This window comes from Macrobrachium rosenbergii, chromosome 55 (assembly GCF_040412425.1).
Source record: "Macrobrachium rosenbergii isolate ZJJX-2024 chromosome 55, ASM4041242v1, whole genome shotgun sequence".
Taxonomy (NCBI): Eukaryota; Metazoa; Arthropoda; class Malacostraca; order Decapoda; family Palaemonidae; genus Macrobrachium; species Macrobrachium rosenbergii.
In genome coordinates, this window is record NC_089795.1 from 67,177,663 (window position 1) to 67,202,320 (window position 24,658).

The following is a 24,658-nucleotide window of genomic DNA, read 5'->3' on the forward strand; positions in this document are numbered from 1 at the left end:
AAAAAATCTTAAAATTACTTAAAGCAAAGTGAAACATGAAATGTACAAAATAACTCCTAAATATAATCTTAATACTATACCATAAATCCTATTCTAAACATCGTAAGAGAAAAAATCAGTGAGCATACGATATACTACATCCATCTGGGGTATATGGAGCCAAATAAAACTGTCCAGTACCCCTAAGAAAACAATCATGGCATATCCAGATTTCACTTTTTTCCATTAACAGAGCCACAAGAAACATCAATATGAGGAGCCAGGCAGTGAGGTATAATCAACCAGGAGAATAAGCAGAAAAGTAAATGAGGCAGGCGGGTTGGGGGAAAGGAAGGACAAAGGATATGATTAATTAAAATGGGGGAGATGACACTTCCCACAGCTATGGTAGAAAATTTAGGCTTCGGCGTTTTTAAACAGTGGCGTTTAAACACTAGAGGTGATTTCCAACCAGGTATTTAGAGAACTCCAGTCCATATTAGAAAGTAATTAATGGAAATAACAACTGCTCGAATATCATGAACTACTTGGGACTGAATCTGGGAGTTGGCCTGTTTTAATAAAATATAAATTTGTTGTCTTATAGCATTTTAGTGAAAGGTACCTTTCTCTGATAAAAGAGGATAGACTTACTCTGTGGGTTCTTGAAAGTGAATTTGAGTGTATAAACTGGACATAAGACTGGAGTTGAGGAAGGGGCACCACCTTCAAAGAGGACCACTGTCCAATGGGTCTTCGTTCTTAGCTCAAAATCTCAGAGGTCAGAAGGAGGACACTCTCAGGCAGGAGGAAGTTCATAATTATCACCTCTGTGAGCAGCCCAGCTCTGAGATTCTAGCACACAGCCAAGCCCCAATCAAAAATAAAGTCTTCCTGTAGATCCTGATAAGAGCAATGAAAGTTATCCATCTCTGTGCTAACAGAACTGTCATTGAGACAGCATAACAGACTGTGTGGCGTGATACTGAGTCTCAGAGGCAGCGCATCTCTGAGATAGATGAAAAGTAGGAATCTGTGAGGTCGTTTAAGCCATTAAAAATACTTTCTTTATGCTGACTTGATTGTAAGTAATAGTATTGGCGACTGGCCTTTCTCAAATAATGATCTAGAAGAAACTCTCTAAATTAGCTGTCATGATTTTGGCTTCAGATGCTTTAGGAGGAGGCTAATTTTTTGACTGCTGGGTCATGCTATCTAATAGTAGAATCTCTTTTATCTGATTTAAAAACAAGTATTGTGGTCAATGTTGGCTCCTTTTGAGCTGCAATTTACAAAGTCCATAAAACTAGGGCATTCTGAATTCTTGGGAAGCTGACACAGTCTTGGTTTGTACTGTCTACAAAGTCCAGAATGGCTTGGGAATCAAAGAACTCCATGGTCCCAGTTCCTGAGAAAGAGGAACCAATTGCTCTTGACCAATAGGGGCTACACAAGGCTAGTGTGACCTTTGAATGTCCTGAGTTTGTGTAAAACTTTCAGCAGTAATTTATTGGAGGGAAAAAGATAAATCTTCTCCCAATTGTTCCAATCTACTGTCATTGCGTCTGGTAGCGACGCCTGAGGGTCCAGGTTGGGAGCCACATAACAGGGAGCTTAGTTGCTCTCCGTTATAACAGATCATTTGGAGGCGGAACCCGGCAAATCCACTTGAAAGATTCCATGTCCAGGACCACTCCGTCTCCAACGGAGTAGTCCTGGACAGGGAATCCGCCCACCATTCCGCACTCTGCCAGGTGGGTGAAGGCTGACAGGTGCCAGCTGTGCTTGTTCGCTAGGGAGAAGATAGCAACCATTACTTGGTTTATCGGCCTGGATTTGAGCCTGTTGATGCACAATGAGAACTACCACTGCTGTCCAATACCAACCTGAGGTGAACCGGTTGGGGGGGCGTGATTTTTCTTCAAAGTTAGAAATACCGCCATAACTTCCAAGTGTTTATATGGAACTGAAACATAGTAAGACCACGTTCCTGTACTTTTGTTTGTGAATACTCTGGCTTAGGGGAAGCGTCTGTGTCAACTACAGTGCTGGAGGGGGAAATTGAAGGGCCAGATTGGACAGGCCTTTGACCGAGGCCCACACGCAATCTTGTCTTTAAGATTTGAGAGAATGGAGGAGACCTTGTCTCTGAGCTTGACATTGGCTCGACTCGCCACACTCTGTTTATGTCTTTTAACTTCGCTTTTAACAGCAGGTTTGTCACTGAGGCAAACTGAAGAGACCCAAGGACCCTTTCTTGGGACCGGCGGGATGCTGATGGATTTTGAGAAATCTCCTGGTGAGAGATGCTATCTCTTTCCTCTTGGGAGGCGGAAGGGACAGCGTGTGAGATGACAGATCCCAGTTGAGACCCAACCACTGAAACCGGAAGTCCGGAGTCAGGCGGGACTTTTCTCTGTTCAGTTGGAAACCCAGCGACTCCAGGAAACTGATGACTATGGACGTGGCTTTTTGACACTCCGGAACTGTTGGTGCCCAAATAATCCAGTCGTCCAAATATGCTGCTAGGGATATCCCTTGAGACCGGAGTTGCTGTACTACCGTGTCCGCCAGCTTTGTGAATATCCTGGGCGCGATGTTCAGACTTGAAGGGCATGACCCTGAAGGAGTAGGCCTGATTCGAGTCTGAAACCGAGGAACTGAGAGAAGTTCGGCGAACCGGGACGTGATAGTAAGCGTCTGAAAGATCGATAGAGGTGGTGACGGCTCCACGCGGAAGTAGAGTCCGTACCTGAGCTACCGTAAGCATGCGAAATTTGTCGCATTTTATGTAGCGATTTAGACGCGATAGATCCAGGATCACTCTTTGTTGATCGGAGTCTTTTTTGGGAACAGTGAATAACCTGCCTTGAAACTTTAGGTGCCTTACTTTCTTTATTGCTCGTTTGTTGAGCAATTCTGTCACATAATCCTTTAGGACTGCTGTGGGTGGCTGGTAAAACCTGGTTAGAGGAGGAGGGTTTTTGATCCAGCTCCATCCTAGGCCTTTGGACACAATGCTGTGTGCCCAAGGGCTGAAGGTCCATTGGTCCCTGAACCAAAACAGGCGACCGCCTACCTGTGTTCTCTCAGTGGGAGGGGGCGGGTTTATTCCCCCTACCACGTCCAGGTCTTCCTCTTGGGGTGGTATTGGGCTTTCCTCTATGAGGGGGTTTACCTCTTCCTCCCCTTGCAACCCTATTAAGGCCGTGAAAATAACCACGGCCTTCATATGTGGGGTTATATGCCGGTGAGGCCACATATGAGGGTGCAGCTGGTTGGACCAGCACGTACTGTTGTGGGTGGGCCTTAGAAGTGGAAGGCTGTGCCACTGCCGAGACCGGGACGGCTTGGACTACCGCCTGGTGGTGAGTCCTCTTATGCCTCCTGAAACGCTTACCTCCTCTCGATTGGGGGCCGGCCGATTCTGGGGTCTTACGTTTGTAGGCTGAAATACCCCAGCGAGAACGAAGACTTTGGTTGGCCCGTGTAGCCTCAGCCATAACACTTGTGACCTCCTCTTCAGGGAAGAGGTTAGGTCCCCAAATCGAGCTTTTCACGAGCTTGTTAGGCTCGTGACGGATAGTGCATCGGCGAAGATGAACTTCCTACATTCCAGTCTGGCCAAAATAAACTCAGATAAGTCAGACTGGAAGCCTGCCAGCAAGGACTTAGCCAAGACCTGAAAGTTGGCTCGTCCGAGCAGGAGACGGCCGTGGCTTCAGTGAGGCATACGGAGTTCAACGACCGGGCTAACTTAACCCGAGCATCAAACTCCGCTTTCAAAAGAGTTTCCGGCAGCTTGGGGAGCTGCTCGCTAAATTGCGTGGAGGCGCAGAAAGGGTCCAGCTTCCCGACCGTGAAAGTGGACGGGGCGTCTGTCCAGAACTCATTACTTCCTGGGAATACCAGGGAAGTAGGGTCTGTCTCCCTCAGCTGAGGTACCGGAATACCCTCAAAGCACGCTCGGGCCGTAGCCAGAGCGACTTTGTCCAAGCAGGGGGTGGAAGGTTGTCTCCCAGGGCGAACATGGTGAAGTTCCCCTTGAAAGGAGTCAACTTCGTGTTATCTGCCTGCCACTCCGTCAGAGTGCGCAGGAGAGCCGACTGAGCTTGGTCCCTAGGGACGATGACAGTCTCCCTAGGAACCTTGTCCGACCGAATCCAGGCTTCCTCCGTGAGCCTCACGAAGCCTGGATAAGGGGGCAGGAGATCGGGGGGGAAGAACTCCAGTTCCTCCAACCGTCTCGTGCCAAGACCATCAAGTTAGCTTTGCCATCATGTTGGATGGCCCGGAGAGCGAAACGCCAAGGGTTACCGACATCAAACGGCGGGAGGTCCGCAGTGTCGGGGATAACATACTGTGGTTCGGCTGGGGGTGGATGAGCCATTCCCGCCAGTATATTATCATGACTGGCCAAGCTTTCTGAGATTTTGCTAAATCTCGAGTCCAGGTCCTCCGTAAAACGCTTATACAGTTGGTTAGCAAAGGCCTCTGCATCGAAAGCAGGTTGGCGAGGAGGGCTAGGTTTTGCAGCCCTCTTACTCGCGCCTTTGCTGGAGGAACCAGACTTGCTCCCGGAGGCTACAGGTCCTGAGACCTTAGCCTTCGACGGGGGGAAGGGCAGTGCCTTCTTGGAAGACGAGGACTTGAAGCCCTTCGCCTTCCATGAAGTCTTCAACTTCAACTTGGGGATAGCAGATGGAGCTCTATCACCCAAGGAGGAAGACTTCACAAAACCTGAAAATGAAGAAACAGATGAAGCAGGGGAGTCAAATAATGGGGGGCCCGCCCCAACAACCTCACCTACCTCACCACTTACCACCTGGTCCTGCTCTACATTCATCGGTTCCAGGTCGAGATTAATAGCGGCGACGTCCTCCGAAACCTCCGCGTAGAGTACATCCGCTTGGGGTGGCTGGGTCTCATCCCGGATCTGCTGGATGATGGGGGTGGCCAGATCTTCAGGCACTGCGGCCGCCACCCGTGCGCGCCGGGTAGAGCAAGTCCTCAACCTAGCGTCGAGGACGTAGGGCTTCCCCGACGGAACGTTTCTTCCAAACCCAGCCACCCAGGCCCGGAGGGATTCCAAGGCAGACTTCTTGGAATTTTCGTCCGCCTGTAAAAAACCAACAATTAGCTAAGGACGAAAACGACTGGGAACCTCATAGCAATGTATACATTATGAGGAATGATGTAGAGTAATAAAGATATTACTTACCAACTCATCCTGAACAGTTGTGCAGAGAACAAGCAAACCTCCCACAACCATCAGGTGCCAAGCAACCAGGTCATCAAGGCGGACGCACAACCAGCGTGGGTCCGACAAACCACGCGACCGTAAGGTTGTTGGAGGAGGCGGTGCCCGGCCCTCACAGCGAACAGTCTGTAAGAAGAAAAGTACGAACCTCCACCTAAGCAAAATAAAGTCGACGCAGGCCGGAAATTCAACTGCAACCGGAATACCTGGCGGAGAAGAACTCCCAATCATAAACTGGGTAATAAGCTCTAAATCACTCAGATGGAAGGTAGGATTTCAGACCGGAGTACTCCGGGAATGAAGGGGAGAGACCAGGAACCAACCCTAAGGGTTGCCAGTAAAATAACGGCGGAGCCCCGGTATAGGACCGACTCCACTTATATAACATATATAATGAATTAAGGAAAGCCTTCTGTAGATAACAGACTTATCTTAAACAAAACATAAATAAAAACAGTAATAAGTGATGGTAAAGAATTACCAGGACGGAAGGATCCGTTCCCTCAAAAAGAAAAACCTTTGCTCTTACTTCCTCAATGGAGAAACAAGACAGGTAAATGCTCATATGTTCATAACACTATAGTTTAAACAGTAATATATACCCGTATCAACGTAAAATCTCGGCGGAGACTAATGGCGGTGACTCGAACACGCATTCGAGTAAAACAAAAATACCAACTCAATACAGCGATGCTAGGGACAATATGGGAGGGAGCGAATCCCTCAACCAACAAAAGAAGTCCAGACTTCCGGAGAAAACGCCATCTAACGTCACCCCAGAGCAAAGCAAAGGCTGGAAAGGAGGAGTGGGGAGGGGGAGGAGGTAGGTAGAGCCACAGAAGAACTGGGACAGGAGGCTCACCCGCTCAACATCGTACCTCCCAGACCCATGAATCTTAGAGGGGGCAGAAATGACTGGAAGCAACCAACCCGAAGCCGACTCCTGGTTAGGCGAAGCCCTATTCCTGGACCTAACCTAAGTATAGGCTGGGACGAGAAAAGAGTAAAAAGGACGAGGGAAGAAACTGGGGAGAAAATTTTGAGCCGAGAACCAGCCGGGATCGAAAATGGCAGGCAAGGGGCGACCCAGCCTGGAAACACACATCAAAGACTCGATTTTGGTGGAGGAAGAACCAAGGGCCTCACTCTGCCCACCGAAAACGATCCGGGAGGAAAACAGCAACAAAACTCCCTCAACCTGACTCCTCACCCAGGACCAAGGAAGGAAGCTAACAAGCACTACTCCAAAACACTGTAACCAACACTCATAAAAACTAAAATGTGCTCAACAGGAGGCGTAGCCTACCACGGGGAGGCGGTTTAGATCTGAAGGCTGCCGCCAACACCCGAGGTAAACCACTGAACAACCCCAAAAATAAAAATAAAAATAAAACTACAAGAGAGCACCATCTTCAATAAAATTAATTAGCCTAAGTAAGACCAAAACAAAGACCCAGCCTGGGTGGGGTACCTGGGCAGACATCACTCCTGCCAAGGCCAGTGGGCCGTGGTAAATGCGTGTTCATGCAGCGGGAGCCACGCAAACCACCAGGAAGGGAACCAAGGGAAATAATCTATAACGACGAGGAGACGACTCAACTGAAAATAACAGAGAGGCGCCTGCATGCATTTATATTTCGCTGGGGGCCTTCGTAGCGCATAATAAGATCTCGATATTTATGAAAATGCGAGACTATAACAGCCAAATAGAAACAAAACCCACAAGAAGATGGTACTTAGCTTGGAAATACAAAGCTCTCAGTGCCATCGTTGAAAGCAATGAAAATCCAAATAATGGAGGCACACACAAAACAATCCAGATTACGTGCTGAAAATGGAATGAGGTAAGGTGGCGCTGGTGTGCTTGAGTCCTGGCCAGAGTGTTTGGTGTGGGGCTGTGAGCTCACCGCTCTGTTCGAGGATTTTTGATAGGGAGCGATCTTTCAGTAGGTTTCCGTGGTAAGTGGTAATTCACTCACCCCTTCTTATGCCAGCCTTCCAGAAGGCAGCTCGACTGGGAGTAGTAACCCCAGCTTTCCTAAAGCTCTTTTTCTCTAGTATATCTAGCAAGGTTATACCTAAATTCGTGCTGTAATGAATTTCACCCGGCTGATACGGGACTGGACTCAGAAATATATATATATATAATGTATATAATGTATATAATGTATATGTATAAATATAAATATATATATATATATATATATATATATATATATATATATATATATATATATATATATATATATATATATATATATATATATATACTATATATATATATATATATATATATATATACTCTATCATACATATACATATACATTATTTATATATATATATATATATATATATATATATATATATATATATATATATATATATATATATATATAGTATATATATATATATATATATATATATATATATATATATATACTATATATATATATATATATATATATATATATATATCACCTAACTGTCTGGTTATGTTGAGCTTGTTTGTGTAATCTAGTTTTACAGGGGGCTTGTCTAGCGATGAAAATTGGCAATTTTGGCACGAAAATCACTGATTTCCGGTTATCGGCACCAATAATTAGGTACTGGCGTCAATACATGCCTAACAGAAGCAGCGATAATCGAAAACAGGTGATTTCTGGCACTTTTTGGCGCTGATAAGTGCCGAAAATCGCCAATTTTTGGTTATCACACCATCATAATGGAACCCCCAATAACAGGACTGCCTGTATTTTTATATTTTATATATATATATATATATATATATATATATATATATATATATATATATATATATATATATATATATATATATAGACAGAGAGAGAGAGAGAGAGAGAGGTTAACTGCTATAGTTTTACAGAGATTGTCTAGCAAAATCGGCAATTTTGGCTTGAAAGGTACCGATTTCGCTATCGGCACCAATAATTGGGTATTGGCGCTAATACACACCTAACAGAGGTGCCGATAACCGAAAATCGGCACTTTTCGGCACTGATAAGCCCCGAAAATCGCAGCATTTATCATCACACCCTCAGAACGGAAACCCTGCCGACAACTGGGGACTATCTGTATACAGATATATGAATGCAGGTAATAAAGGTACTACTTTTTACAATGGTATATATATATGTATATATATATATATATATATATATATATATATATATATATATATATATATATATATATATATATATATATATGTGTGTTGTTTGAGATATCTTTCCACTACTTGTAATTTGAATCTCAACCAAGAAAAGCTTAATTTCTCTATTCTAACTCATACATGTATTATCAAATATTCATAAATGAATAATCAACATTCATTTTAGAGCAACTCATTCAAAAAGGTGGAAACTTCCTGATTATGTAAAACAAACTGGAGTGCACAGCTAGGCTTTTCTAATTGTACATAAAAAGATCATAAGCATTTTAGTTTTTGCAATTTCATGAATTAATATAATTAGTGAGCTAACATCACTAAATAAGCCTACAATATTTGGCAAAAGCACACATTATAAATCTGACAGGGTCCAGGTCACCCGAAATATCCTGGAGAAAAATATTAGGTCAAAGCTCAAATGCTTATAATAACGAAAATACCAACAACATTTCAATGAGGAAGGATCATGTGTGGGAGAAATTTGCCCGGGAAATGGGTTTGTCCCCAGCTAATGGTTAATAGTTTTGCACTGCTACTCCAAGCAGTAACTACATTATGTATTTTATCTTTGACAAGCCTGGATCGGGATGGTTGGAGGAAGGAAGGGCCAGCATCTATAAAACATCTACCAAAATAGGTTAGGAAAGAGTCATTCAATTAAGTGTTGAAAACACCTGGAAAAAGCTCATCAAAAACAGTGACCCTAATTAGAGATTATGCTGAGAAGTTAGAGGATGAATCTCATCAGAGGCTTTACATCTCTCATAAAACTATACATCCTTTAATTATGTACAATTCCTTCAATTTAATTAAATACAAATTAATAGCATTTTAGACATAACATACTCCCACACCTTATTAATGTAACTTGCTTTCTTGGGTACTTAACACTTATTCAGATTTTGTGATGGATGCCCCAGCAAGAAAAAAAAGTCTTAATCAAGCCATCTATATTAGATACAGGTCCATTGTCAAGCCTTATTCAGTGTGAAGTTTATACAGAATTATAGTTCATTTAACAACTTCCTTGGGAGCAAAATTTTAAATATTTTTCTTATTACCTCAAATGTCAAAGGTGAATTTTTTCTTTCACCAGTTGCTATTGTATTTCTCAAATTACAGGTTTCTAAACCTTTTCAGTGTAGTGAATGTATATTCTGTTATAATAAATGTTCCACTGTATAAATGTCATTTCAATTGTCCTTCTGTTGCAAATTATTTAGTGAGCTACCACAAAACACAAATGGAATGCTGACAAAATAAAAGTTCTCTTTGTAATAGTTTAGCGTTAAGTGATGCAGACTGAATATGCATTCACAGCTGAGACAAGGTTACATCAAGGCCTTTCCCGATATTCAATCATTTATGAATACTGTATTATTAAATAATCATAAGTTATGGCAACAGTTGATCACTGATATATAAAAAAAAAAAATTAAAATGAGTAAGAGAGAATTATATGCATGGCTATATTCTCACATTATTTACCTATACTGTACCATGATTTAAAAAGCAACACAATATACAATTTTCTAGTTGCAAAATACGAGTTCAGTGATCAAACAGACACCTCAGTATCATACCATTAATTTGGAAAATATTAAGAAACAGTTGAACATGACTTAGCAAAGATATTTTTCAATATTATAACGCAAAGTTTTGCAGACTCACTACTATCTTAAAACTAAAGCAAATACTTGCCATGAGCTTATCCATCATTTCATTTTTCAACTAAGATAACTAAAGAAAACATATTAGTAATTCAATATACACAGAATAACTACATGCACAGAATGATAAATCTACATAATACCCGTGTAATTCATAACTAAAATCCACTTCATTTGCCAGATTTTCAAATTCTGCTTTATGTTAACCCTATCACATGCCTTCCAATAAAAAGTTAAAAATGAGCAATAATAAGGACAAAAGCCAGTTTCATATTAAATATATCTGTGATGAAACTGTACCTAAATTCTTATATGTACCTGTTTGCACAAGAAGCTTAGTCCTGTTTATAGCTGTCTGATATATCCTTTAATACTGCAATACTGTACAACAGTTTAACAGATCCATGCCTATGAATCTTTTGACACTAACTTAACTTGACAAAAAAGAATGTCAAGAGCACTCAAAACTTGGCAATGCTTGTCTGGAAACCGATTACCTATCTAACTAAGAATGAAGCTCTAAGAATACTGTTATGAGTCAGAAGGTTGAGCAGGGAGAAATGATATCCTATGGGAAATTGCAAAAGTTTAATTTGTAGACAAAATAATGATGAAGAGATGGTGATATATAATTCACACTACCCCAAAGAGATTAGTATGCATAGTATCATTTGATTCCTCAGTGAAACAGAAGTTATTACACCCAGACCTATTTGTGTGACACCATGAACCAGGAGGCTTGAGATGAGTGGAGATTTGTCAAAGATAAATCATATGAAAGAGGTGAGTGGCAGAATTTCACAGAGGAGAGGCCTTTGCATTGCATGGTGTTGGAGTCATGATGGTGCAGCAGTTTTCACCCCAACACCTGACCACATTTCTAATCATACGTTTTCCTTTGCTTCCTCTCCAGTCACCTTGAGTTTGTTTTGCTTACGTTGACTATCAGTCTTCTCTTCTCCATTTCACTCATCCACTTATAAAACATTTTCACCATCTCTTCCTTACATACTGCTGTTAACACCATGTCATCTACTTGAGCAGCTCCCACAGACCCCCTTTTCTGCACTCCTTTGTAGTTTGTCTATTAGTATGGTAAACAGCAACAGGCTTAGCACTGAGTCTACATTTTATTTTGTTCTTTACTCTAGATCAAATGTTATGGTAAAGTAGTCTATCTGGTATCCCCTGCCTTCAGAACCCGCTTTGATTTGTATTAGTGATGCCTTTTCAATAAACAGAATATGTGATGCATCTTTCATTCTTTTATTGTAGCTACCTCACTGCAGAGACTGCTTCTGCTGCTGATCGCTCTGGCATGAAGCCAACTTGGCACTTATTAACAATTTTTGTCAACCTGTCCTCCTGCATCTTTTCCACTGTTTTTATAGCATGCTCAAGTAGTTTAATTCCTCTGTAATCTCTAAATTACAGTGCATCCTCTTTTTCCACTATTATCATTCCTGTAAGGCTCTTTTCCCACTGTTTTGTTCATATCTCATCTGTTATCCAGTCTTCATATATGACTGATTCTCCTGCTGCTTTCATGAAGTCATTTGTTATTCTGGATGGTCCAAATGCTTCTCAATTTTAATTTTCCATATTTGCAATTGTGTTTTTAACCTCGTCTGTTGTTATGTTCTGTATTTGCCCTTCTATTATGCCAACTTCATCCAGTTCAAGGTAATTTTCTTCACTCAAAATGATTTCAAAATAAGGCCTCCATTTGATCCAGTAACTCTCCAAGTGTTAATTTGTCCATTTTTATCTTTTATATACTTTGTCTCTTTCACATCTTTCCTCAACCATTTTGCTATCCTGAATATTTTCTCTTTTTCCTCTGCTGTGTTGAACAACTGATTTCATTCCCATCCCCCTCACCCCACTTCTTGACCTTTGCCACCAGCCTTTCACCCTCCCTCTTTTCCCTGTATACATCTCTATCCTCTTCCTTGCCTGTCCTCTGCAAGATTTTCAAGAAGGCTTCCCTCTCTTCAAATGCACTTTGTACAGCTCCACCACCAAGTTTTTCTCTCTCTCACTTCCTGATGTTTCACCACATGCTGTACTACTACTGCTGCCATTTGTATGCCTTCTTGCAGCTGTATCCTCTAACAACATTTTGATACACTAAATTTGTTTTCTTTTTCTCACTGTTCATTGTTCATTCCATTTTTCAGTGTTCAAGCTTCTATCTGGCTCATTTTTATCTCCCTAGTACTCATTATTATAGCATTCCTTTTCTAGGATGCCATCCATGCTTTTCGTGATAACGAAGTCATTATGTATTTCGTCTTCTCCACCCTTGTATGTTATCAAATTCCCTTTTAGCTTTTTAAATACTGGTTAGGCAACCTCATTAACTTTTCTCTCCATAACATTTTCAAAACCAGCTCAGCTCATTCCTATCATTTAGGAAAGAAGCATTTTTCACTGCATCTAACATCACTTCCCTAAAATCTTACTGTCCTTTTTCTAGTCTTCCTGCTTGCCCTTGGAGTAGCCAGAATCACAATACTTTTTTTTTCTTAATTTTCACGTCTTTTATTTAATCACCCTACTTCAATCATATCTACAGCCACTTCATCCTGAACAAGTATGTTTACTTCATTTTATCTTTTTCTCACTGTCATTCCACCAAAATCTATATTTCTCTATTTTACTACAGACGGATTTTGTACCAGCTCCTTTATACCTTAACTTTTAAACACAGCATATCTCCCATGTTTCTACTGACCAGCAATTCTACCACTTCCTTGCTTTTTTGCACCTTTGTCCCCACATTTATAACATTCATCTTTAATGAGCTTACCTTATTTCTGTCTTAAATGAGATTCTTTATCATCCTACCTACTGTATTTTTATGCTGAGACAGGAAGCACCACAGAACTCATTTTTAATTTGGAACTGACACCTTTTTACAAGTTCTGTTTGCCCTTTACGGAAAACATAACTCACACAATTTTCTTTGGGCTTATGACTAGCTGTTGAATTCGCTTTTCTAAGGTTTTACAACTTCAGCCTGGAAATCTTGATGAAGATGATGGGAAAAAAAAAAAAAAAAAAAAGTCTAGTATATCAAGGGTTGTCTGATGTGCCAGACTATTTGGTGTATGTGTGGACTAAAGGAAGTGCTGTAATACTAAGGGAAAGGGTTCCTACTTAAGACAATCTGGCCAGGCTTAGAAGGGGCCTATTTTCTACAATCTGATCATCTATACCCTTATAGAATGTAAATTTTCATGTCAAAATTCATTTTTTGGATACTTACCTACTGTTAAAGATAGCTATATCTTCACGATGGCAGGTGCAGTTAACATTCAAAATAAAAACATCATAACTCTGCTGACCCAGATGACCGTCTAATTCATGTGTTCTTTGCCAGATGTCTCAAATACTTTGGTCCTCATCAGAATTCTTCTTGACAATCCATTAAGTTGTCGGGAGGCTGGGCGGTTGTACTTTTAACAGTAGGTAAATGTCTGAATAAAAATTATATTATGAACATTTACATTATTTGGGCTGAATCTTGACAGATTCCCTCACTGAGAGAACGGCAGGTTAGTCTAGCTAAAAATCATTGGAGAACACAAGTTACTTTTTTTACTTTACCATATGTCTGCATTGCTTCAAAGTCTTGCAGACTGCTAAGAGTTTGAGATTATGGATGTGAAGCAACTTCTTCAATCCCGATCAAATTTCCAACATTTCTAAATCTTTCATAAAGGCACCCCCAGCCCATTACTGATGCACTTAAAAAGTAACATTTGGTCCGGGTTTCTTGAGGAACTTACTTCCCAGACTTGAGATTCAAATGGTATGCTCATCTGGCATCTCTCAAAAAAACATCTGCACTGTAACCAAAGTCAAGTCTAGAAGGGACTCCCTGTGCCACACATGTTCAAGTAAAAGGAAAGGGCCTTATCCTGATCCTGGCCAAAAAACTTCCCAAAAGTAAAAATTCACACGACCTAGAAGTGAAGCTCCTATAAGAAACGAAAACCTCTTAGAAGTGAGAAGAAACTGTGTAATTGTGTCTCTGCAGGAAAAGCCCTAGATCTGTGAGAATCCATCTTCATCCCCTGACAGAGAAAAAGACTGTGTGGGACTAAGATGGTGCTGGCTGAAAAGAAAGTTTCAAGCAGCAAATATTCATTGAGCAGAACTCAGAAAATTCCCTAAGAAAATTCCATAATTGAACTAATGCTCCTATAACTTGTGGCACTATGCTTAGCATGAAACAAAGGGCCTTGAATTGGCACCCTTGCACTGCAAACACCAAGAGTGTTTAACAAACATGGAAAGAAATTTTCTGCATGGTCAGATATCATCCAGTCATTTTGCTGAAAAAGTGCTAGACCCATGCTCAATGACTCCCTGTAAAAGGGAGAAGCCCAATGAACTTGTGAGGTTGACGACATCCAACTTCTGAATGTTTTCATGACAAGTAGCTGGGGATTGTAGAAGATTAAGTACGCTTCCAAAAGGGGCTCTATGACTGCCTTCATTAAGAGAGATTCAACTTCTTACACAAGAAGAGAATCTTTTTCCAGTGATGACAACAAGAATGGAAAACTATCAGTGACATCAAGAGAGGAGGAGAAGGGAGGCAAAACCCTCCCTCATTACTTCCACTACCCCGGGTTCTAAGACTTGTCAGGCACTCAAAAAGGCCTGCAGATGACCTCCTATATGAAAGAGTTGCAAGGGTTAGTATTTTATCAGGACTAGAGGAGCTTTGCCCTTACTGAATCCTTAAGAGGAGCCATGATAGCTTCAATGAGGAGGAAGTCCAGTAGAAAAAATGGATGGATCTTAGGAGATGAACCCGGAGAAGGTGCAGGTGCTGTCCTCTTCATGGCTGACTTCTAGGACAGCTTCAAGAAGTCATGGTTCTCTGGAGCAAGAAAATCCCCCCTAACTGCCTAAAGAGGGAAAAATTAAAGTGGTGTTAAAGTGATGAGTCAGGAATTAGAGCCAGCTTCTGAAAAAAATTATACCTTCGAGGTAAGATAAACACAACTGCTCTCTCTTAAACACATTATTGGTAAAATTATGTGACATCTCCCTAGAAGCATCTGAGATGGCTTCACCAAGGCAAGTCAAAAGCTCCAAAAATGCCTCTTAATTCTCAACACCTTCCATTCCACTCATTTAGCTGATGCAAGGAGTGAGCAATTGTGTCTTAGGTGCCAAAAATGTGTGAAATTCCTCAAACTGTGCTCTAATTGAATAGGAAAGCTTAAGATTTTTTTAGCCGTAAGTATAATTTCACAAAATAAAATAAATTATTATTAAAACATTTATAACTTGGTAAAATTAGCATACTTTTACGAGTGTCTTGGAAATATTCACTTCCAACTTCCCGTGGGTGGTACAGAAAAATTTTTTACATTTTTTTTCTTACACCATGTGCATTTGCATATCTTTCTCATTCCATTGACGTCTTTTATTTCTTAAATTGGCCAACCTAAAAGTTTGCCTGGACTGGGGGTGTGCTTAATATATACAGTACAGTATTTACCCTGTCCTGTAGGAGTTAACATCCTGTTCTAACATAAGAATATGCTTTTCCTGAACCAAAGGGGGAGAAGGTGGAGCTGAGGCTGTCGGTTCTAGTCCAAGCAGACGAGGAAGTGATGAAAGAACTGGGGACATAGGAGGATTATAGGGAGATGAGGGAGCCAGCGATGAAACAGGAAGGGAAGTGAAAGGTCTATTCCTGTACTAATTAACTGCTTCCGCAATTAATGACTCTCTTTTTCTTATGTATATTCTTCACAACTGGTTGACATCACATTCCTGACCCCTGCAACCAGCACAAATTGTGTGCCTGTCTAAAACTACAGAATACAATGCCTATCTAATTCTATGGAATACATTCTGTTAATGCAGAAGACATTCCTACAAAACCTTATGTTTTTGTTCTTAATGTCAGTTGAAGAAATCCTGAGCGAACAAAACAAGAAATTCCCTTGCCTTGAAAAACAGCCATCAGCAAAGTTAGAAAATGTACCGGCCACCATTCTGAATAATAGCAAGATGAATTCTGATGAGGAATAAAGCAGTCAAGACACATCTGGTGGAGAACATGTGAACTAAATGGTCATTCAGGTAGGCAAAGTGATTTTTTTTATTTTGAATGCCAACCATACCTGCCACTGCAAAGATATGGCTATCTTTAACAATAGGTAAGATTCATCCTAAATACATTATTTACAAGTTCATCAACTTGAACAACTTGCATATGTTATACTTTCCACAAAAATTCAAATTAAACTAAACTTTCTTGTTACACTATACAGCAATAAAGAATGAATTTATATCATCAGCTGTTCCACAAATAAATTTTGATGAACTTCAATTTCAATTGCAGGACTGGATCTAAACTATCACTTACCATACCACTTACCAGATGTTCAAGTAACATTAACAGGACCTCCAGGAACACTAAACTGTTCCTCACCATGTACACAGCCTTCAAGACAACGATGTTACTGTCCTATATGTGGAAGGACACTAAGTCAAAGAAGGTAAAGGGAGGTATATATTCTTTTAAAAAATTTGATTTATAAACCATGACCTTATACATTCATTCTGCCAGTATTATTTGAGAATGCAAACCAAAACTGAAGAAGTACAGAAGTAATGCATATGTTTGGCAAGGGAGACAGCACTTTAGTTGTAACAGCAAAGAGTACATCAATCAGGATAAATTCCAACGTAAAACCTATTTGAACTTAAAAAAATACTGAAGCTATCTATTTTATATAATACAGTAAAAGTACAATCCATAATTTTACAAATACTGTATTATAAAAAACTCTGATGAATGAAGATTACTCATCAAAGCTGCTGTTGTCTGGTAACTGTCACCAAAACATGATAAATAACAAGAAAGATTTGAAGGTATTTGATCTATACCAGATTATCAGTCATCAGACAACATGATATATGTGTCCACAAAGTGCTGTATATCTTTGTTTAAACACCAGCAGCATAACATATCCATCTTCAAAGAACTTCTGCAAGATATGTAAATGGTGTCACTGTTAAATCATAGAAGAGGTACTGTACCATTATTTGTAAAGCCAAAGGAATACAAATCAATTTACATAATAACACAGTTTATCTGCAGCTGTCGCTCTGTGCAAAACTCTGCTAAATTGTCTCATGTTTCTTTTTGTTTTTTGGTGGAGGGGGGGTCGAAATTCTAGTGCAAATAAGTCATCATGGAGCCTAGAAATGACAACAACCCAAAAAGAAAAGTATAAAGGACAAACAATAAAGTTTCTTCAGTATTTCAATGTAAAGAAGCCACCAAAGGAGCCAGTGCTGTCAAGGGAGTGGACACTGTTACAACACAAATTTGTCAGACAACTGAAGTGGCCGAGATATTTTTGCTAATTTCGAATATATGAAAAAGTTAGCCAGTGTTAGTGTTTCTGAGGCCATCAATGTGAAAAGCCAAGACAACTACAAGTTGATCTCTTGAAAACCACCAGGGAGAGCTGATACAGGTAGCACTCAAGTGTTCAAAGCCAGTCACGGGTGGTTTGAGACATTCAGGAAGAGAGGTGGCATGCACAATGTGGTGAGGCATGGAGAGACTGCCAGTTTTGACAAAAATAATGCTGAGAATCAAGTCCGAGAGTTTAAGGACAAACTAGATGGGGAAGGTTTTATTCCCAAAAAGTGTTCAACTGTGACAAGAACTGGAACAAAATGCCAAACAGGATCAACATCACAGAGAGAAGCAATAACCAGAAAACAAGCCAATGAAAGAGGGACTTGCTCTCTCGCCCTGTGGGAATGCAAGTGGTTATTTAAAGCTGAAACCTTTGCTTGTCTATGACTCAGAAAACCCAAGGATTTTCAAGAAAAATAATATAAAGGAAAATAAAATGTGATATGGAGGGATAAAAGTAATCTTGGCTAACTAGGCAATTTTTTATTGCCCCCTACCACATCTCTATCTGGCCCACAGACCAACAGGTTACATATCTCTAATTTCAAGAAACTACAACTAAAGCAATATTCCAAAAGTGCTTTGAAGCAAAGTCTGACAGAATTGACCCCAAGAGAATTCTGGACAAACCCCTTCAACGTCCTCTACTGCAAAAACATCATAAAAAAATCCTGGGGGAAGTTTCTTAAGGGCCTTGAACTCTGCCTGGAGGAAATTGTGGCCAGATACTGGAAAAGAAGGGGACTTTGAAGGCTCTGAAGCTGAGCCAGTTGTGGAGGCTATTGGATAATCCATGGGCTAGGAAGTCAGTGATGATGATATGGAGGCATTAGTGGAATGGCATGACTTTTGGAGGGAGCAGCAACAGATGGCAGACAAGGATTTGTCTTCGGAGGATGAAGAGGGAAGGGTTGATGCCCCTAACTCTCTAATGAAAAAAAAAAAAGTGTGCAAAATGGGGGAAGAGCAAAGCCTTTTTGAAAAATATCAGCCTAGCAAAAAATGTTAAAAAACTGCTGAATGATGCCTTATGTGCATCCTTGCGCACCTGAAGACCTCACAGAAGAACACGAATAATATATGATGCAGAACAAAAAAGTACAGTACAGGTTTTTGGCAGGTGAGTGAGGAGACTACCCCACTCACTGGCCAACCACTGGTTAAAACCACCTTGCATCCAGTCTCCACCGTCCATCTCAAGGTAGACTAGTTATTGTGTTGTCTTGACCAACTAAGATGCACCGAAAGGTTGCTAAGGGGGAGTTTCTTGTAAATAATGTGTTAGTATACAGAAAAATACAAAATTTTAAAAGTAATTTGTATTTTTCCATATACTGTACAATATATGTAAACCAGAGCCTTTTGTGTACAGCAGAATTAACTGGTGGTTGGCAGGTGAGTTGGGGGGCAGTCCCCCACTCACCAGCCAGAAAGTCAGCAGTTTATATTTTGCATCATACAGGCAGCCCCCCCTTATCGGCGGGGTTCTGTTTCTGAGGGTGTGATGATAACCGAAAATCGCCGCTAACCAAAAAACAGCGATTTCCGGGGTTATCGGCACCGAAAAGCGCCGATTTTCAGTTATTGGCGCCTGTTAGGTATGTATCGGTGCCAATACCCAATTATCGGCGCCGATAAACAGAAATCGGTGATTTTCGGCGCTAGACAAGCCCCATAAAACCATTCGCTGTTAACCAAGCCCACCGTTAACCGGGGACTGCCTGTATGTTCTGTGGGATGGTTGATGTGGGATTATCATAAAAGGTTTGTATACCTAAAAAAAAAAAACTATTTCAAAATATGATATTTGTTCCTATGGAGCAAATAACAAATAAAAAAATACAAAATTATGCCATTTTTGTAGGAAACTCACTCCTGAGGTGGGGGGATGGTCTCTTAAATGGTTGATTGACTCTACGTCCAAGAAATGTCATATCTGCAGTCATTACAATGAGCAGGGGACCAACAACTCCTCTAACCTCCTATACAATCTGGCATAGGAATGCAAGATTATGAGGCCTGAGTCACACTGATGTCTGTATTATCACTCCAGAAAAAATTTTACAAAGTGCTGCCCAAAACAGAAAGGGGAGCACAAGTTGGAAAGGCAGTTAATATCTGGGACAATTAATAATAGATGATTTCAGATGATAACTTTAGCCCACACCCCCCTTGTTTAAAAGGACAACATAGGGAGTTACACCTTAAGAGCCCAAGCTATGTGACAGGATGCTCAATTGTGAAGACTACCTGTATCATGGCCCACTCTAGCATGTACTCAACCTGGTTGATGAAATGCAGGGGAAGGAAATAAAATGACGAAGAGAAAGGCTGAGTTGAAAGCCTATAGCGATGCAGGTCATTGACACTGCTAAAGTTATAAAAGCTTTAGTTTTATTGAAGATTTATACAGATGCAAAATCTTACCCGCTATGTAAACTCATTTAAAAATTTCACACAATTCGCCATGATAGTTATCAGGCTAGCCACTGGTGTTGTAATTTGCTTCCCAACTGTAAGTCTTTTGGCCGATGCAGGAGAGTTACCTCTGCCTCTTTATTGCCAGTCAGCAATGACTTGCTGCTAGTGTAGATTGCAGGGGATCTCTCTTGACTTTCAGGTAACAATATGGCAGAATTATTTTAGATTTTATTAGACCAATAAATTTCCCCCGCTACTTGCTTTAGAGTAATGCACTATTTAACAAATTTAGGTATGACAGGATATGAAGTTTTACCTTTTATGATTTCAGCAACTCATATCTGGCAACTTCCAGAGGTAACATTTTGCAAAAACTTACAAAGGGAAGAAAAATATGAATGACAGAAATGAAAAAAATTTTTATGGAATATGTCGCTGAGCACAAGATCACCACTTGGATTTATACTGAAGGCTTCAAGTACAATACAGTACTGATACTGGATTGGGGTTTAAAGTTGTTTTGAACAGAAGGCGCTCTTACTAAAGTGAACTGATCAGGCTTCTCAAAATGGCATCCCTCTTCAGGATGTTGCTTGCATGGAAAAAGGTCACCATCCATGTGGCAATTCCTGTTGCCTTTTCATAACCATTATCTTCCAAACCTTCTATTCTGAGTACAGCAAGACCTTTAGGAGATTTTGACTCCAAAGTAGGGATACTCTAGGGAAATTATCTTCCCATTCAGGTAAAACATACATCTCTTTAAGATCTCTGAAAAATACAAGACCTTTACGAGGTTCTGACTCCAAAGTAGGGCTACTCTAGGAAAATTATTTTCCTATTCAGGAAAACATCTCTCTCTTCAAGATCTCTGGAAAATAAACACTATTTTTTCTAAATACTTGTCCCTCTGTTACAATAGCTATAAAGTCCCGCATCGAGGAGATGAGAGTATATACTGTACACCCAAACCTTTTTTACTATCCACTGACCCCTCCCTTTCAAGGTGAAACATGGTTCATGCATTTGTTGCTCTCAGTTTTGTTTCTGTCTACATGAGTGGGGAGTCTGGAGAGGAGGAGGAATTCATCACAATAGAGAGGTTAGTAAAAAAAAAATAATTTTATTATAGAATTTTCTACTTTTGAAAGGAATCTTACCTCTCTATTAAAAATAACTGATTCCCACATTGAAATATGGAGGTGTGTAAGTGTATGAGTGTTGTGGGGCTCGGTACATGGAGTTTTTAGATAAAAAACTTAAAACCTATATTTATCACTAATACATACCCACACATCATACAATCTTACACATGCACATAATTAATTCTTAACATTACTACTTATCCTAAGCCTTATACTATATGTTCTTATACTATGATTTTTTACAACTGTTACTTACACTAGCTTGCGATACAAAAAAAGTTACAACAATAATAATTTTCAAAAAAGCACAATAAATGTAAACAGTTTCCTTCTAGACAAGGCTTCAATACATAATAATTAAACCCCCCAAATATCCAGCAAAATGAGGCTTCCCTGCATGATACTGTACATGAGGAGGGCAATCCCTTGAAATATAGCTTCAATACATAACAAAAATACACTATAGTATAATATTTCCTTCACACTGTTTCCACTAGTGCCCAAGGTATGGATAATGTTTGCAAAACGTGAAACAAAGCACTCCTTGCTCTTTTCTTTCTTTAAATCTCTTTCAATGACTTCCATTACAACTGAACTAACAGTTTCCTCTTGAACTTTTGTTTCACTTTTGTCACATATATCCCAACACTCTACACCGAGGCACTGGAGTCGCTCTTAACCACCACAGACTACTGTACAACCAAATCCAGCTTCTTTCCAGCTAGTGGCTGTTGCCTTTCGGCTCCCTGTTGCAAACAGTTTACCCTCTACCAAAGTAGCGTTAGGGTACTAACACAATATGAAACAAAATATAAATCCTCATAATAAAATTATTATTTGGATACTAACTACTGTCAGTTAGCTTACATCTCTGCGCTGATAGGTGAGTCGGCATACAAACAAAAGGTCGAATGGCTGCCCAGATAACTGTCTAATTCACCTGTTCTCCACCAGGTGTGTTTCGAATGTTTAAGCTCTTGTCAGAATTCTCCTTGACATCCCACTAAGTTGTGGGAAGGCTGGGTGGGATCTACTGTCACAGTAGGTAAGAATCCAAATAATAAATTTCATCATGAAAATTTATATTATTTGGGATGAATCTTACCTACTGTTAAAGTTAGCTGATTCCCACACTGAGAGGAGGATGGTGGGTAGTGCAGCTAGACCAAATCCACTAAGCCAACCGAGCTAAAGGCTTCTTGCAAGAAACCCAAAATATTCTTAACTGATCTGGAATCCTTTCTGGATCTTACTACCACCAAAAGTTAGATTCCATTTAAGAGCAAGACTCATACGTACGCAGTGAACAGCAGCCTTGTGGAGAAAACAGTTTCAATTCAGCCAGAATGAAACACAAGCAGTGTGTGGGGACCCCTGTGCCTGGGTCCAAAAGCCCTATAAAGCGAGTCACTAAAAATAAATACCTTTATGATATAAAGGTACGCTCCTATACAATATATTTACCTTCATGCTCCCTAAAATATTAAAAGCCTGGATTTAAAACAAAGAGCCTAAAGGACTGCTCTTTCTTCACTTCAGGAAAAGACTACCCGCTACCAGTAGCGGACTAAGGGCTTTACTACAGTATTTTCAAACATGATTCTGCATAATTAAGGGAGTGAGTGAGCATAACCAAATTGCACTTCTACTGTGCTGCATTAATCCTATCCTCAAGCAACAAATTGTCATAACACTAAATAAGGTTGCAACAGCTCTCACATTATGAATGTTTATCTTTAAAGGTAAAAGGTATGGAGCTAGTTCTCATGCACTAGCCTAATCAAATACGTCACAGAGAACCTTGTGTTCTTTGGCACAGACGTTCTAGGTTTCTAAAACCACAAAACAAAAGGTTAACTTTGCCTCTTCCAGGCTTAACCTTTGACAAAAACACTCTAGGTTTTCTAAAACCACAAAAAAAAAAGTGTTTTCTTAGTAAATAATTCGATGGGACTCATTCCAGAGGCTCAAAAGAATCTCCAGATATGCTGTACTGTACACTTTTGACCTGCATCTAAATCCAGAGAAAGATTGATACAGTACCGAGTTGAAGGGGCTTCCATCTCAACTGATTCAAAACTGTAAGGTGCTGATCATCAGCTGGATCTAATAGCGCAAGACGCAATACCAAGGTAAATATGGAACAATAACCTTGAAAGTAGACATTGAAAAAGTCTTACTATATCCAAGAAAGCAGAGAAACTTTGATGTCTACAAGGTTCCCGGTGCTGAAAATTCCTCTAGAAAGGCACCATGAGCAATACACAAACCGCCGCTTCTGACTTTCTGACACAAGGTCACGGTTGTTCTCCACTTGATTAAGGACAGAACCCATACCTTTGAAAATCCCCTATTGGGAAGAGATAGTCGAGCATCTCCAAGCAGTTAAGTGTGAGATGCAGGAGTCAGTGGAAGTGCATGAAATTCTGTAGTCTGTGTCGATTTCCCCTAAACAAAAGAATAAGAGTTACATCTACCAAGAGATATAGAAAGTTCGAAAATCAATGCTCTGAGGCTACTAGGGCTCTACATGAGTCACTGAGCAATTCTTGAACATGAAATCTGCTCAATACTTCCTTAAAGTAGATAGAAGGGAAAAAAGTCATTTAAGAAAAGTAATAAGACATAACTAATGATTTATTATGATCACTTAAAATTGATGCAAATTACATACTGTACCACATTCCTCAAAAAATCAATTTTTCTTATTGAACCATATTCAGTGACCAATCTTTTGAGGGTTTCAGTTATTTTTTCATATTGCATACATGAATTTGACAGATCTCCCCTAAGAATTTGGGTCTTTTTACCTTTAACCAACCCTTCCTCTTCCTTCAGTTTTCAGTAATTTCCAAATACTCAAATTTGCTCCACCTGCCAATTGGTTTATCACAGAATGAAACCCTTCTACAGCATTATTTGTTCTTGGTAGATCTTGAAGAATAAGTTGACTAACATTCGATACAACTATCGGCAATGTAGGTGGTTCTCTCCTACGTCTAGCACAGTGGTTCTTAAACTTTTTTGCCTTACCCCCTCCTCCCCCAGCATTATGTACAGATCCCTCACTTCTCACAATGAAATTTTTGCCAACTATAATATATAAACAACATATGTTGTCTATTTGTATGCTATTATACTGATCATAACAATAAAGACAATTCATAAACAAGATTTGAAATTAAAAATTGGCTTATATTTTCAATTTTGGCATGTTTTGAGATAATAATAAGAAAATATATGGAAACAGTGATAATGTTTTGCAATTTTGTAATGAACATCACAAATTAAAAATAATAGGCACCATCTGGCAAACCTGCTGCGCCCCTTTGAAGCTTCTGTTGCCCCTAGAGGCACCCCCAGTTTAAGAATCACTGGTCTAGCACCATGAACTCTCACAATGCCTATGTAACTCAAGTCGAAGTACAGTAAATGATGAATTCAGCAGGTATTTCTTCATCATCTATTAAACCTTCATAAGCCTCTTCAACAGGGAGGAAGGTTAATGCTGAAAAAGATCAAATTTTA

The 24,658-nt window shown here is 40.0% G+C and overlaps 1 protein-coding gene across 6 annotated transcripts in view; it reads left to right on the plus strand.

Moving 5' to 3' along the window:
* Positions 1–24,658, plus strand: part of LOC136835369 (broad-complex core protein isoforms 1/2/3/4/5-like) — a 946,407-nt gene that overhangs the window by 897,084 nt on the left and 24,665 nt on the right. For 4 of the 6 annotated variants that reach the window (XM_067098811.1, XM_067098810.1, XM_067098800.1 and 1 more), the window contains one exon: positions 16,473–16,629. The exons of the other annotated variants lie outside the window; for them this stretch is intronic. In XM_067098811.1, the coding sequence (XP_066954912.1) occupies positions 16,473–16,629 (157 nt within the window). The remainder of the gene's footprint in view (positions 1–16,472; positions 16,630–24,658) is intronic. 6 annotated transcript variants of the gene reach the window in all.